General features: G+C 34.8%; 3 protein-coding genes across 3 annotated transcripts; all 3 read right to left on the bottom strand.

Moving 5' to 3' along the window:
- Positions 1-2,201: 2,201 nt before the first annotated feature.
- On the bottom strand, positions 2,202-3,470 carry LOC106400165 (FCS-Like Zinc finger 6-like). Its single transcript, XM_013840564.3, has 2 exons — positions 3,041-3,470; positions 2,202-2,623 (listed from the first exon to the last, which is right to left on the bottom strand). Exons 1-2 carry the CDS (start codon positions 3,358-3,360, stop codon positions 2,479-2,481), a joined length of 465 nt encoding a protein of 154 aa, XP_013696018.1. The 5' UTR covers positions 3,361-3,470; the 3' UTR covers positions 2,202-2,478.
- Positions 3,471-5,770: 2,300 nt separating this feature from the next.
- LOC106354581 (tRNA modification GTPase MnmE) lies at positions 5,771-9,099 on the bottom strand. The gene is made up of 9 exons (XM_013794552.3): positions 8,518-9,099; positions 7,808-7,946; positions 7,604-7,725; positions 7,318-7,521; positions 7,187-7,246; positions 6,949-7,087; positions 6,433-6,551; positions 6,152-6,358; positions 5,771-6,060 (listed from the first exon to the last, which is right to left on the bottom strand). The coding sequence occupies exons 1-9, from the start codon at positions 9,007-9,009 to the stop codon at positions 5,866-5,868; spliced, it is 1,677 nt and encodes a 558-aa protein (XP_013650006.1). The 5' UTR covers positions 9,010-9,099; the 3' UTR covers positions 5,771-5,865.
- Positions 9,100-9,595: 496 nt separating this feature from the next.
- On the bottom strand, positions 9,596-13,095 carry LOC106354582 (sulfate transporter 1.2). The gene is made up of 12 exons (XM_013794553.3): positions 12,961-13,095; positions 12,512-12,848; positions 12,370-12,418; positions 11,907-12,289; positions 11,762-11,827; positions 11,560-11,673; positions 11,357-11,473; positions 10,714-11,127; positions 10,442-10,632; positions 10,266-10,351; positions 10,075-10,151; positions 9,596-9,981 (listed from the first exon to the last, which is right to left on the bottom strand). The coding sequence occupies exons 1-12, from the start codon at positions 13,005-13,007 to the stop codon at positions 9,838-9,840; spliced, it is 2,025 nt and encodes a 674-aa protein (XP_013650007.2). The 5' UTR covers positions 13,008-13,095; the 3' UTR covers positions 9,596-9,837.
- Positions 13,096-16,983: the final 3,888 nt, after the last annotated feature.

Raw genomic sequence — 16,983 nt, 5'->3', positions numbered from 1 at the left:
AAATTTAATGGAAAGCATATTTGCACGTGTACTCCTTAGAACTATTCTACATTAAGACTAATTTTTTGAATATATGAATTTAGAAATAGAACCAAAGAGTAACGGGACAACTTCTCAAGTTCTCATATCTTGTCCCCTCATAAAAAACAAATACGACACATTAACATATATATGACACATACTCTATTATTATAATATATATATATGGTAGCCAACAGCTCTTGGCTCATGCTTCTCTTTAGACACATGCATGATCATTTATGAAAACCTCCATCCTTGTTAATCCCTCTACTGAAAGTTAAGCTATAAAACAACATTTCAACTTCTGTATAAAGACTATCTTCAACCAACTTAATAATTCAAAATTAATACATATGCAACGTACCGATACACACGCACAACACATCTATGATGCATATATCGTGGTGGTTTGATAATGGGTTTTCCCTTAAATACAATAAACCAATTAATGATGTCTTGTCTATTGTTTTCAGCAGGAGCTAGTTTTTCTAGCCAATCTGCATGCTGTAACTAATTTTAAATAAATAAACGGAAAGCATGCAGTTAATCTCAGTTTCTAACCATCTTCTTTGGTCGAGAAAGATGCTAACCATCTTCTTTGGTCGAGAAAGATGCCAACCATCTTTATTTTAAATATAACTCGGACTTGCTTTTAGTTAGCTTTTTAATAAAAAAACATAATTACACCGCTTTTGTTCCGTAAAACAATAATTAAGGAGCATGGATGCTAGGTTGGAGAGATCAGAATTCAGATAGTTGGCCAAATCTGATGCGGACACATGCCAATTTGGCCAAGTGGTACTATAAATTATATTAGTCACTTAATACGTTAAAATGATTTAATATCAACTTGCTACTACTAAATGTATCCACAAAGCAACATATTTGTGTGTACGTGCTATAAACTTTATATACACTTTGTTGTTAGTACGTACCGTTTCTGTTTGTACTCCATTGTTCAAAATACGGTGATTTTTTCTCTTGGTACTCCATTAGAGGACTTGTTCCGAAAACTATGCACATGTAGACTTTGATTTATTTTTGTTGTGCCAAAGCAACTAAAAGAAACCTGCGGCCTCCGATCCTCAGGTTACATATTATTAATGTCTACTGTGTATCGTATGCATACAAGTATATAACAAAATGTAAAAAGGCAGCGTTAATCATTTCGTTAGAAAAAGGAACGAACTAAACTCCAAAGTTTGTGTGTGTTTGCAAGAGTTTTGAAAACAAGCACGCAAAAAATGTCATTAGGACTTTTTTCAAAACCGTAACGACTAGACAAAAAAAAAATCATATAATAAGAGAATCTATTAATTTTTCCTATTGGTAGATACTACCCATGCTGATTAGGCATTAGATTCCTGACTCCAAGCAACATCGTATTTAATTAATAGTGTCTATTCAAATACGTATATATACCACTCAATCCATCTCTACAGACAGCGTTACATATCTTCAACATTGGTTCCGATATTTCCAACCGTAGTTCGTTCAACTCCTTTTGATGCTGCGAATGGGTTTCATTTAGCTTCTTTACCAGCTATGTGCTGCTGTCTTTGTTTAAGTTTTTTATTTTTTACTTGTGCTAACTTTTTGAAACAATGTCTCTTTCGGAGAGATGGGAGAAATGAGAAAGATGAATAAAATAAAATAAAAAAAAAAAAAAAATGTCGTTCCACTTTGCGTATTCAAATACAAAAGAGTATTTATATCCAAAAAAAAAAAAAAAAAAAAAAAAAGAAAAAAGAAAAGGAAAATATTGTCACACAGAAGACGAATACCGTATGTATATAAATGTGTTCTATCAAGAGGTACACAAGGCCACACCCAGTAAAAAAAATTGTACATCTACTTTAGTTGACCTAAATTGAAAAACTGGAATTAATTCTCCCATAGAATAAACGTTATTGATTCCAGGGTTGATATTCTTTTTTGTTGTTGATGTCTAAACATATATACACACACACTTGTTCTAGCGTTGAAAGAGTGGATACATATGTGATCAATTAACCAATCACACTGCGTTTCTTTTTTTTTTTTAAGGTTTCTTCGTAATCTCCGATGATATCTAGCTTCTGATACAAATGACTACTGTTAATATTTTGTTTTTATCGTTGATTCTAAATATCTAGATTCAATCTCTTAAACTGCAACCTCACCCGCATAAAATCATTGTATACTTCAAATCTTAAATTTTCTCATTAAAATAACACAAGTCTTACATTCATTTGAATTATAGTTTCAAATAGATCAAAACTTGTAAAATTTAAACCCTCGTAAAAAACATCCAATTCCATGCACCACAACACACGAGAGTGATTAACAACAGGTTAATTGACGCTCAATGCTTTGAATATGTATTACATCATAATCATATACAAACACATAACAAGCCACACATAATACATAGTATATAACTATATAATGTATGTGAATATGGGGTGGGGAGGAGGATCACACGGCGGCTGCAGCTCTACCTCTGCCGGGTTTGGCTCTGGCTGGTACCCCCGATTCTTTCGCCGGCTTAACTTTCTCTTTCCCCTCGTCTTGTGTCATTTGCTGTTCCCTGCACTCTGAGCTACAAAAGGCCGTATCTCCCCTGCCATTTTAATGACAAAAATTAATAATAAAAATTATACAACATTCCAATTATAAACAACAAATTAAATAAACATAAATCAGCCAAATTAGGGAAGCCTAATATCTTCCGGAGCTACTTATTGTACTTTTTGTTAGGGTTTGGATTCCAAAAATCAGACACTCATAAAACGGTTAAAAGGTAACACTACAAGAAAACGTTGTGTACTCCGACAAAAAACTTCCGACAACATGAATTGTCACAAAAGTTTCGAGTGTGAGCTTTATTCTTGTAGTGTAAAAAGAAAATTTACTTTTTGTTTTGTTTTTTTTTGCTAAAATTTGATGCAAGAAAATTTACTTTCATTTTAACGAATAGACTCTATGATCAAGATTCAAGAGTCTGCAGTTTTAATTATTATTTGGTTCATATACATACCTGTACATATAGATGTCACGGCCAGGAACAAGTAAGCGTTCACATAGGGAGCAAGATCTCAAGAAATGTCCAGCGTCGGAAAACTCGCCTGAGTGTCTCCTCAGGTTACCTCTCGGTGAGACCATAGCTAAGTACCGTGGATCGACGGCTGCTGCTACGTATTGACCGTTGGAACCGGACAGTCCCACCACAGTATTTTGGCTTGGACTCTGCTGAGTTGATGGTACGTCTGATTCGCTGGGAAGGTTTAGATCGAACTTTATCTCGGACAGGCTAGTTGTTCTGTTGATCGGTGGTCGCTGTCTCTTTCCAAGCAACATCTTATTAGTGTGTGTATGTGCTCTGATTTAGGCTCTGAACAGAGAGCGAGGGAAGAGAGAAAGAGAGGAGGGAGTAAGGTAAGGAGAAGAGACGGAGTAGATAAAGAAGAATCATAAGCTGAGGTTTTAATCAGAGCCGTTGATTTTTTCTGATCTCGCTTCATGATAATGCCACGTCAGAATTCTGGAATTAATATTTTTTTAAGACGAGAACATTTTGCATGTAACAAAAACTAGTTTGTGTAATACGGTAAAGATTCTATGTTATTGTCTGCCTATACAAGGTACAAAATAAAAGAGTTATTTTCTCCGCGGTTAAACAGGTAAAGAGATAAAATTTCACATATCATTCGAAAAGGGCCCATTGGGCTAAACGATGGGCCCACTGAATTAACAATAATTAACTTTCCACATCAAAGATGGTTGTCCTCGAGCATTAATTGTCCATTCCATCCAGTCATTTTCCTCACTCGAAATATAGCCAAAAGAAACAATAATAATTACCAAAAAAAAACTCATCTCAAATTCGAAATAATAACAAACATATAGTAGAAAATAGTTGTGGAAGTAAATGAAAATTGAAAGGGAAATGTTGTTATTTGGTTCCTCACGTCTTGGCTATTAGAAATGGACCACCTTCTTGACAAATGACAACAATGTTTATAATTCAATTTGGCCTTTGCAGTTTTATAGAGCCTCCTCTCGTTTCTCCACTTCACAATGTTCACATGCCTCATATCTCTCACCAAGTTTCAACATTTACCTTACATTTATTTGTAGACGATTTAATGACCAAACAAAAATTAATTGTTGAGCATATTTTGCATGGGGAAGATACTCCTCAAAACTCAAAAGCCTACTTGCCTTTAAAAAAAATACTTTGTGATCGAAAATCACAACAGAAGCTTGTTCTGATTGGTGCATTGTCACCTCTTTTTACAGAAAACTAGAGATAAAACAGAGCGGCACATTGTACCAGAATGGTCGGTATCGACGTTGTAAGCCCAACATTAAAATGATAATTTTGAAAATGAGATCAGCATGAGTTTATTTTATTTCTGCTTAGGTCAGGGTGAAAAGGTTTGAGATGACGTTATTTCAAAACTTATGTATAAGTCACTGAGAAGATATAGTAGCCAGGCCGGCCTGTTTCATCTTGTAAAATGTTTGTAACTTCTTAAATCTTGTTCTTGACCTTTTAAATCTTAGATGATAATATAATTGTGTAACTAATATTAATTAAAAAGGTAGAAGATGTAGTTTAGTAAACAAAACTGAAGCACAAATACAGCTAGAAAAGATCAACTTATCCATTCTACCCTCAAACTCGAGTACCAAACAAAAGAGTTATGGCCTAAACTTCAAAGTTTCCACAAACAATAAATTTTGTTTAGTAAGAACATACAGGAATTTTATATAGTTCGTAATTAGAAAACTGTTATACTATCTTAATAAAAAGACAAGTAATCGTCTAAAAATATTTATATATCACGGAAGCCAACATATATGCGATGAATTAGTATTCAGAATCTATGAAACCCCCATGTATCTTTGCTAGATAATTAAGGAGTTTTCTATTAATGGCCAACCATTACTGAAATTGAGAAGATTCGAATCGTAATCTCTTTACAAAACAAAAACCATTACAAGTTTATTTATGTGACAGTATACGGCATTGAAAATAAAATTAAAATAATAATATTTTGTTTCAATTAGTCTAAACAGCCCAGAAATATTTCATTTGAATGCAACACACAAATAACGTTAGCATTCATTTGATAGTACTTCGACATCAATTGCATAACTCGAAATAGAAAATCACGGATTTATTTTTAGATGTGATACCAAGCATATGAGTATGACTAATTAATTTTTAAAATTATGTGACATTCGTTGACAAAAAAAAAATTATGTGACATTCAAATTTATTAAATGATAATAGTAAATGAAAGTGAAGGGGAAGCTGAAGCTGACATGGAAGTTTGGTATGAATGTATGATTGAGAGGACAAGTGGATACAAGTGAGTCAAAAAAGTGAAGAGACGTTAATTTTTATTTATTTTTCTTTGGTTGCTGATTCGTTCAAACAACAAAAAGGGTTATTATTACACAGTAACCAAAACACAACTGGTCCCCCAATTCCAAATATCAATCCCCAGTAATTGAAAGTGGGCCATCTTCTCTTTCAGTAGTGGGCTTCAACATCTGGCCCACACCTTTCATTATTTTTGTTTGGTTGGGTTGGTTACTTTTCATTATTCGCTTTCATTATTATTTTTTGACGTTATTTATCAATTAGCGTTGATGATCATTCACAAGCAACAAAATCAATCAGGTCATTTAGTTACTACATTAAATCCCACACGTATTTACTTCTTCCTCAATAATTGTACGTCAATGATAGGAAATATTAAAAAAATCAAGAATAATAATTTATATATTAGTTTTTGCTTATATTGTTCCGTATGTAGACACTAACATAAGTTGAAGCAGCAATGAATTTTATTATTTACCAATACAAAACTTGGCAAAAATGGAGGATAAGACCTCTTCAGAGACATCTTGGCCACTGATCTGAGCAAGAGCCAAAGCAGCTTCTCTAAGCTCAATAGTCCAGAAATCAATCGGAAGCTCATCTTTGATTGCTTCTCTCAGCCTCTCTAACGCCTCTTTCGTCCGCACCAGTTGCTCACATTGTCTCTGATACACAACACACACAAAAAGGGAGATAAATGCAACGTTCAAAAGTTAACTGCTAATGACAAAACTACATTTTAGAAATGAGAAAGACCTGATTCACTGTCCATTGATGCCCTCCACTAGGGACACGATCGAGACCAAGAATCTCCAGTATTGCTTCTTCAAGCTCTTCAATTCCTTGACCAGTAACAGCAGATGTAAATACAGATCTATGGAAAGCTTCTTCCTTCTTATCTTCTAGTTGTTCACAGGTATCAGGAGTAGCACTGTCGATTTTGTTCATCACCAGAATCATAGGCTGTTTCATTTTTAACCAATATCAGAACACAACAGCTGTCGTAAGAAAGAAGAAGTGAATAAACGTATAACTACCTTGTCAGATTGTATCTTATGTAGAAGCTCAGTGTCTTCTTCAGTCCAGCCTTCAACAGCATTCACCGCCATGATTATTACATCAGCAAGTTTAGCTGCTGTTTCTGATCTCTCAACTCCTGCAGTTATTCATCACTCACAAGATCTGAGCTTTGGCAATTAATCGTTAAATAATTATTTTAAAATATCCGAAAACAATTTTTTTGGTCTAAGCTGTTTTAAATCGGTTAAAATCGGTTTAATTCAATGGTGTATCTTGGTTAAATCAATTAACAATGTTAGTGTAAGTTCACAAATTTGTCTGATTTCATTTTTTTTTTTGTATATCTAGATTCTATAATCAATCACGATAATTTTATAATTAAATCTAAAATATTTAAATATCTAATATAAATATATAAATTTATAATAAATAAACAGATAATAGTACCCGAATAATCCGCCTAGTCTCTAGACTTATAGAAAGCATTTAACTACTACCTAGCAATCTTTTGAACATTGATTAGAACACCTTACCTATTTTTTCGACAATGTCCTTGGTTTCTCTGATACCAGCAGTGTCAAGAAGAGTGACAGGCACGCCACGGAGCGTAACACTAGCTTCCACTACGTCTCGTGTAGTTCCAGCAACTTCCGTAACAATGGCTCTCTCACTCTGCACGCTAATATTAAATCACCAGTTGAAATCTAATACGATTCTATCTGAACAAACTCTGTTAAAAAGATAATGAAAATGATCATTTATGTTCCATACTTTGCTCCAAGCATTCAAAAGACTCGATTTCCCTACGTTCGGTCGCCCAATAATAGCTACCTGTAAGACAAATGATATAACCAAAGCTTCAAGCATGAACAAGAAGAAGCTTGCGTGAGTGTCTTTTTTACCTGCAACCCGGTTTGAAGAAGCTTGTCATAGTTTGCTGTATCTAACGCGCTCTCTACATCTTCAGACATTTTGTTTATTTTGCTTATAACCAAGTCTGTATCCAATGGAGGCATCTCGTCATCGAAATCCAAACGAGCTTCTATTTCAGTGAGGAGCTCAATGCATTGCGCTCTTAGTGATTTGACCAAAGACGAAAACCCTCCCTAAAAGGAAGAAGAACAACACTTACAATGATCAAATAATATATTATTAGATCTCACAGGGAATGTAGAGATGTTATTATGCCTGAATCCCTTCCAAAGCGGCATCTGCAGCAGCAGAAGACTTGGCTGAGATAAGCTTTTCAACGTTTTCAGCTTGCGTCAGGTCTAAACGCCCATTTAGAAAAGCGCGAAGTGTAAACTCTCCTGGTAAAAAAAACAAAGGACTCAGAATCTATAGCCAAAACATCTTATAATACAAGGATGGACACAGAAGATAGTTTCTGACCTGGTTCTGCTAATCTTGCTCCAGCGTCAACACACGCCCTCAAAACACGCCGCAGACAAACCTCGCTACCGTGACACTGGAGCTCAACTACATCTTCCCTTGTGTATGACCGAGGAGCCAACATAGGCACAGCTAAAACCTAATAAGCAAAGTCACACTCTCAATAATCAAACACTCAAAATACTAATCGGTTTAAATGGTTCTAAATCGGTTAAAATCAGTTTAGATCGATCTAAATTTGTCTAAATTAATACTTTTAGTACAAATTTGTCAAATTCATCAAAAATAATTTTATAATTAAACACAAAAACTGAATTATTTTATATAAATATATATTTTATAAACGGATAAGCTAGGCCTCGAATAACATCAAGAAAACGCAAGAAAACCACTTCGAATTGTTGATTCGGCGCCAGAGATGGGTTTAGAACCAATAGTTCATTATCTAATGGATTTTTCCGTTCTAATACTCTATCCGAGAATTATCAGTATTTATCAAATCTAAGGAACGCTATTGGATCAACAATGTCAAAATAATCTTTCTACTCCTTAGTCTTAGCCCCGCCTAGTTATTTCTTGAACATTGCTGCAATCCATCAATCTAACCACAACGTACCCACTAGTATTAAACATCATACAAAGTCTGAAGCTTTCTATTATTAGCGTCAACGGAATTGAAAAAAAAAGTTGAGAACTTTTTCAAAGCCTACCTCGTCAACAACACTGCCCTTTGAATCAACAACAACTCCATACTCAACAAAATGACTCCTTGGCCTCCACGAATCTTCAGAACAATCACTCTCCTCTTCCTCCTTCCTCCTCCTCCTCTTGGCAGAACGAAACACTCGTCCAGCAACTTCCACCGCCTTATCCCCCGACAACCGCACGATCCCAACCGCGCCAGGTGGACCACCGACCGGCGTCACGATAGCCGCGATGGTACTCGAGCTCTGAAACTGGTTATCGAACGCGTTGTTGCTGCTCAGAGGACCTCTCATACGCTCGTCCCCCTTGAAAACAAAAGAGCCCTTCTCTGACGTGGCTCGGGGTTTGAGAAGAGGGGTTTTAGCTGAGGAGGAGAATAAGAGAAAGGTTAGATTTTTAGAGGTGGGTTTGGTTATTCTGTTGGCTCGGGTTATGATCGGAGCGGCGTGGCGGAGGAGGTGAACTCCGGCGGAGCGGAAGGAGAGGAGAAGCTCCATTGACGGCGGAAAGACGCTTTCGGATTAACCACGGAGGCGGCAACGAATACAACACAACAGAGAGAAGCATCGAAACGCAGCGTTTTAGAATATACATAAAGAAATGGGTTATTGTGGGTTTATATAGTTTGGGCTTTTCTTCAATAAAGCCCGATAAAGCAGAGAGAAGAGAGAAGAGTTGTAAAACGCAGCGTATTGTTAGTGCATTGCGAATATGGCTTTTAAGCCTCTTAAATGAATCTGGCTTTGTTTCTGGTTCAGGTTCATAACGATGTTTTGATCGGAACAAATTATTCGCCAAACCTTGGCCAAATTGACTTATTAGATAAATAATGAAATTAAAATATGATTGCTTAGTGGTAAGGACATGGTATATAAATATAATTTTTTGTCCTCTCAACGTATGGATAGGATATGATCAGTTTCACTAATACTTATACTCGATGAGTTTTTAAATTTCAACTTGTCACATTATATTGAGTTTTCATTTGTTTAAATATTTTTATCCAGAAATACAGATCTCCAAGTTGGACTTCTTTTGATCATTGTTGTTAATTTGATTTAGAATTTTTAATTTGATATTAAGTTTTTAGATTTAAAATGGCAATTCGGTAAATAAAAACTTTATTACAAAAGTAGAACAACAAGCCACTAAGGTGGGACCTAGAGGTCAACTTTACACTTGACCTCTCTTGTGCCATAAACAAAAGGGGACCAAAGATGCAACAACTGAAAGCAAAACTCACTTTCTTTTAACACTACTGTACAACACTTATACAACATCTTCTTTCTTCGTCATTATCTTCATCTTCTTCTTTCTTTTAAATCTCAGACCTCGTCTGAGAGTTTTGGACAGCAAGCTTCCACGGCATCAGCCACCGTCAGAAAGATATGGTCGTGTCCTAGCATGTCAGCAAAGTGCGACAAGTGTAGCTTCCCAATCACCAACGGTCCAGGGTTCGCAAGAACCAACTGTTATAAACATAAAACAACTTTGTAACTCTTCAAAAAGGTAATTAATCTTCTTCAACTAATCCTTAAATCTATTTGTTTGTATATGTTTACCTGAATATCTCTTTTCTGGAGAGATTTGTATAAGTCTTCTAGGGCGTGAATACCACTTGTGTCGATGTCCGTAACAGCTGAAAATATTATTTAAATGTTAATCTTTGTTTAGAAGTAATAACACGAAAACTATTGATTAGGAGTAAATTCTAAAAAAATAAAACTGTTGATTAGGAGTAAAGTTAACGTACGTGACATTTCAATGATCAGAAACTGGATCCTAGGTAGGCTTGCTGCCTTCACCTTCTCTTCTTCCTCTAGTAACCATCTTTGGATCCTGTAATATTTAAGGGTTCCCGAAATAAAGCTTCTTGTGAAATAAGTCAACTTATCTTGGCTAGGGTTAAAACGTTTGTTTAGGGTTTACCTTTCTCTGACGTAATTTGAGTTAGAGAAGTAAATCGCGGAGTCAACACGAATGGTAAGAACCCCTGGAACCATGGTGGCTTCAGGATACTGTTGGATGTTTCGGTATACTGAAGTTCTTGGAATGTTTCCAAGAACTGCGGTTCTAGGTCTTGTTACTTGCAAGAGAATCTTAGCAAACGATATAGAGACCTGTCCACAAAACACACAAACAAAATCAGAGAATGAAATCATGATGGCATAGATTTAGGGTCTATATAGCTTGAGACATACGGCAATGAGAAGTCCTATCTCAACGGAAACAAAGATGACGCCAAAGAAAGCTCCCATACAAGCGATGAAGTCTAGCTTATCGACCTTGAAGATCAAAATAGCTGCTTGGATATCAACCAGAGGAATCACTGCGTTGATGATAATAGCTGCTAGGATGGCGTTTGGTGTGTACTTGAAGAGAGGAGTGAGGAAGAGCAGTGTCAAGAGAACAACGATTGACATTATGATGTTGGAAACAGCAGTTTGACATCCAGCCATGAAGTTTACAGCTGATCTTGAGAACGATCCTGTCGCCACGTAGCAAGAAGACATGGATCCAACAACGTTCATAACACCTAGTGCTACCATCTCTTTGTTGCCGTCGATCTGGTAGTCTTTCATTGCAGCAAACGTTCTTCCAATCGCTACAGCTTCCTGTGAAAACATTGAAAAATATTCAGTGTTCTAAAAATCGGTATATGTCGCCTAGAATAATGATTTTACTAATTTTTTTATATAAAAAAATCCCTTTAGATGGCGTATAAACACTAACCTTTTATAAAATGTCTAATTACCGTCTAATAATTTCTTAAACATTAAAAATATTTGAGTCTGGACTTATAACTAATTGAGTTGAAGTCTTAGTTGTTGAATTGTAACTTACTGTTAGGGCGACCATTCCAGCGACTACACCGATGCGAATCCCCTTTGCCAAGTTATCTCCGGAGAAGTAAATTTGATCAAAAGAGGAAGGATTGATCCCTTTGTCAAGATGTTTCACCTTTATTCATCAAAAAGGGAAACATGTTAGCACAAAGGCAAAAAGCTTGTGACGCAAGTAAATACTTAGGTTGAGTGAGTTCTTACAATTTGGACTCCTTGTTTGTCGGCTCGGGTTATGTAGACAAAGAAGGTGGAAATGATAACTGATATCAACGGTGCAACCGCCGGAACCCAGAACAGTTTCTTGTTCTTTTTCCCCTGTTCCATAACCAAGCCAAGAGATATCAGATTCATATAAAAAAGAATAAACTATTTGATAATTCAATAAATATATATAATTTCTTACAATGAGTTTAGAAGTGAGAAGGAAGGTCAAGAAGGATGCACCAATGAGTATAGTCTGCCAATTCCACTGCATAACCAAATTGACATGAATTAGTGAAATATATTACACAATGGAGGAATCAAGAAAACAAAAGAAGAGTTCTTACGCCGTGATGTGCTGCGTTGAAGACAGAATCTAAAACATGAATGATATCGGTTTTCTTGGTGAATTTTTTGATCCCTAGGAACCCTTTGAGCTGTTGAAGAGCAATTGTGATGGCTGCACCACCCATGAATCCAACCACAGCCGCGTGGGAAAGGAAATCAATCAAGAACCCTAACCTAAAGAATCCAAGGGCTGCTTCAGTGACACCGGCGAAAAACGTGGCGGTGAAGGCAAGTCGGAGGTACTCATCAGGGTTTGTGACTGGATCGACCTCAGCTCGAAGGAGAGTACCTAGCAGCAGAGAAACCACAGCGACGGGTCCGATTGCTATATCCCTAGAACTCCCCATACATGCATACACCAATGGAGGTACAAAACTCGAATCTGTAAAATCATTTTAACCATATAGGTTTATGAATTGTCCCATGTGTTATTACACAAAGTTCAGTAAAAGTCAAACTTACATAAACCGTATTTAGGGTCCAGATTAGCGAGCTTAGCATATCCAATATCCTGGAATCATCATAGAATATATATACTTCAGAAACAAAGCACTAATAGGTAACTTGTGACGCAAGTAAACTAGTATGATTAGGTTTTTCTCACCTGAGGAATACAGAGACTGGCAATAGTTAAACCGGCAATGAGATCACCACGAAACTTCTTGAGATTGTAGCTACGCCCCCAATCGAAAACCGGGAAGACAGACTGGAGACCGAGCATGAACTGCTTGGACTTAGGCTGGTCCTTAAAATGTCTGAGAGGATCATCATGGAAGAAAGTTTCTTTGAACGTGTACATGAAGTCATGGAACATGTTCTGCTTCGGTGGGACCCCAACTTTATGCCTGTGAGGCGACGATTTGATCGGGAGATCTCCACCGTCCGTTGCTGAACTTACATCACCGTCCACAGGATGAGCTCTCGAGGCCATAGTTATGTATCTGCAAAACAGGACAAGAGACTTGTTAGGTTGAATACAGTTTGACAATGTTTGAGGTTTGGTTTAAAAACAATTTGAGGAATATAATCGAACCAGGGGATAGAATAGATAACTGGATATGGTTTGTAGGTGACTTAAAAGTGTGATTTTGTAGCAACATTGATGAAGCTTATTTATAAAGAAAATTTTAGGAGATTGATTTTAATTAATTATGAGAAGAGAGTGTCATAAATAAATTGATGAATCTGGATAGGTAAGAGACCAAGTGCATGATCAAAGATGAAAAGTCTAAATAGATTTCAGATTGATTATTTGTGTCTGTCGACATTTAAGTTAAAACAAACCAAGTCAATGGGTTGTATGGCATATTTTATGCGCATAGCTGCATACAAATCTCAAATCAATAATTTCGTTTACTTTTTGCTATAAGGAGAGATCATTGACCAGAACAGCCACTGCCACGTGGCCAAAAGGCAGATGATTTGAAATTGAAATAAATGTAATATACGGTAAATGTCAGTACTTATAGTGACGAGAAATTAACGTTATTTATCTTCTTATCAGTTTCCTAGAATTTAATTTAATTTTAGCTTTGAGTAGACGATAAAGATGTATCGCATTATTCGAAAAAACTTTTTTCGGATATTCGAAAATAATATAATTAATTAACATTTGACATCCGGATTTTCTTATCGGTTGCTTGAACAGAAATTTTAGAAACAAAGACCTAAAAACCCCAGAATACAAACCTAACCGAACAAAAAGTTCAGAAAGAAGACCTAAACAAATACGAACCAAACCTAACTCACACATATGTATACTCTATTTTTAGTGGTTCACAGCTTCTAATATGGACTCAACATCTTGTCCAAACTCAAAAACATGTAGCTGTTATGTCAATTTCGAATAAATTTGTTTATTAGCAATATAAGGAAAGCATACATGTATATAAAATAATACTAACTACTAAATTAATTCAAACAGTTTCTAGACAAAAGTCTTTTGTGCAAGGTGATGTGGAGCGGCCGGATTATTTTAAATACTTTGGCTGCTATTATACATACTTACATAGGCCTTGGACGGATCCGGATATCCGGGAAATTCGGGGTATCCGGATTCGGATCCGTGAACTTAATATCTGGATCCGGATTCGTAGTTTTCGGATATCCAGATTTCGGATATCCGTCCCGATATTCTATTACCCGCAGATATCCGGATCCGGATCCGTAAAAATAATTAAAAATAATATTTTTTTTAAAAAAATACTAATTTTTTTAATATAATATATAAATCAAATATTTATAAATATATTTATATATGTCTATAATATTGTAAAAACTAAAATATAATATTATAAGATTAATTCATGTATAAATATTAATATATCAAATATAAATATTAATGAAATTTAAAAATTTAATGTGTTTTAAAAATACGGATCCGGATCCGGATATCCGGACCTAAAAATTAAGATATCCGGATTTGGATTCGGTTTGGACGGATCTAAGATTTTACTATCCGGATTCGGATCCGGGCACTCCGGATATCCTATTTTCGGAGCGGATCCGGATCTCGGATAATAAGTTTCAAGCCTATACACTTTCAATCAAACATATTTTAAAGTGGCGTTTTCAGTTTATATGCAAGAAGTAAAACGTTAAGCTATAACTATTATGTTGCTAGTTGGAGCCAAACTCCGAAAAGGAAGACCACATGTTATGACTTTGTGATCAATAGAACAATGCTGTATGCATGATTGAAATTCGAGATAATTGATATATTATCAGTGAAACGCTGTAATGGGTGCTATGCATATATCAGTGAAACGCTGTAATGGGTGCTATGCATGACTGTACGCAATCAATTACTCCCTCCGTTTTTAAAAGGTGTATGTTCTGAAAAAAAAATTGTTTCAAAAAGATACATCTTTTACTTTTTCAATGTATGATTTTATGAAAAATTGTAAGTTTCAAAAATATTAATAGTGTTTATTGAATTTCTATTGGCTAAAAGTTATAAAAATTGTTATTCACAAAAAACAATACATATTTAATGAGTTTTCTTAATATATGTGAAAATTCTAGAATATGCATTTTTTTAAAACAGAGTATAATATTGGGTGATTATTCTGGTACCAGACAATAACACTATTGAAAAAGGAACTGATCAAAACTAGAGTACATATGATTTAACATATACGCACGTGTATACTATAAATGAGTTTATTATAATAATATAAATATAAAAATGATGAAACAATAAGTGGGTAAAGTAACAAGAAGATGCATAACCATTGATAGTTGGAAGGTGAAAACCACCACTTACCTGGAAAAGAAGAAGAAGAAATTCGATCTCGTTTTTGTAGCCTTTTCCTCGAAAGATCTTTCACGTGGTTTATTTATTACTTTCTTTGTACAAAAAGTTTTTTTTAACGAAAAAGAAAGAAATATATTTAAGAAGTAGAAGAAAGTTCACGAGAGACACAGTTACAACCTCCCCTTTTTCAGATTTAGAACGCCCACTTAAAAAAATAAGAAAAAAAGAACACCCAGATCGTTCACTATTCCTTTTCTATGTTAAAAACATTAAAATTAGCAAACCCGAATCATGTCCAGGTTCGCCGAATTTCTCTGAAAATATCAATTAATAAACAGAGTAAATTTTCCTGAGAAAATAATATTTTTTGAAAACTGGGGAAAATTCCTCAGAAAAATACAAACAATTCGCAGAAGAAGAGAAACGTTTAGTTAATAAATTCTGCTTTTATATTTTTAACTGAAAAAAACATCGATTATAAGAGATAAAAGTCGTGATTATGGTATTATGTGTTTTCAAGGGAGAATAAAAAAGTTTAATGATAATGACAGAAGTCACGGGAAACATCGAAGCGGGTAGATCGAACTTGTTTTTACGAAAATGGCACTTGCTCCTAAACTAGAAAAGCGAAAAGGTCAAAATAAAGGAGCGGTTTCTTTGCGCATTGAGTTGACTTTTTAGAAATACAGTGGGCCCCAGCGGTAGCAAGCTTGAATGTAGACAGTTATGTGGCCAGGTTCTTACTCGGTGCAGTTAGCCATTGACTGCGTCTTCTCACGCTCGCTAGTGCTTTGCTGGCTATGAGCTATCGGCTCTCCATGTGGTTCATGGCTACCCACACACAATAATACTAATTTTAGTTAGTATTTATTTAGTTTAAATTTCTTTTCTCGTCTGCAAAATATAATAATATGAATATTTTTTCCTGTGGAAAGTTTGCATTCTTAATCTTTTTCGATTTATATTCGTTACCAATTAATCTACCATATTCACGCACAATTGAGGTATGTAACATGTTCGCTGCTCTATTACAAGTTCTTAAGCTTTAACTTTTTTTTTTTGTTCCCTGAAGATAGTTGGAACCGAGTTTTCTATTGAAACCTAACACATAGCCCATCTTCGTATGGTTAAACAGTAATAATTTAATTTTTGGTAAAAATCAATATTAGAAACTATAGGTTTATGTCTTGGCGCAAACATTTTTTACCACTAAATTATTATTGGCTTAAAAAGTCTACAAGGTGTAAGAGCATCTCCAAAAAGACTCTATTCTAGAGTTTGCAAAACTCTATATTTAAAATTTCTAGATGTTTTTCTCCAAAAATGAAATTTCAAATTTAACTTCAAAATTATTTGTAATTTATACTATAGTCCTTATATTTCTCATAATTAATATAAATCTAGAAGACTTTTATAAATAACTAGTACATATATAAAATATTATAGTAATATTAATTAATAAAATATTACACTAAAATATAAAATTATAAATAAAAATACATAATTAAATATTAAACTACAAGCACAAACCACATTATTCTATAAAATTATTTTCGTAATGCTCCATCTTCGGTTACAAAAAAAGTTTTGGACAATATTTTTGAGGTTCCGAAGAAAATTTACTAGACTATTAGTGTTGTTGTAATTTAAATTTGTGTAATAATTATGTCTTCATATATCTTTTAAAAAAAATTATTAAGGGGGGGGGGTTATTGGGCAAAGAATTCTAGATGAATTATTAAATTTTGAGATTCTGTTGTTATTTGTTTGTGAATTTTTAAAATCTAAATAGAATCCATTGTTATTGGGGTGATGGTTTT

Source organism: Brassica napus, chromosome C6 (assembly GCF_020379485.1).
Source record: "Brassica napus cultivar Da-Ae chromosome C6, Da-Ae, whole genome shotgun sequence".
Lineage (NCBI taxonomy): Eukaryota > Viridiplantae > Streptophyta > Magnoliopsida > Brassicales > Brassicaceae > Brassica > Brassica napus.
This window is presented reverse-complemented; position numbering and strand designations above follow the sequence as displayed.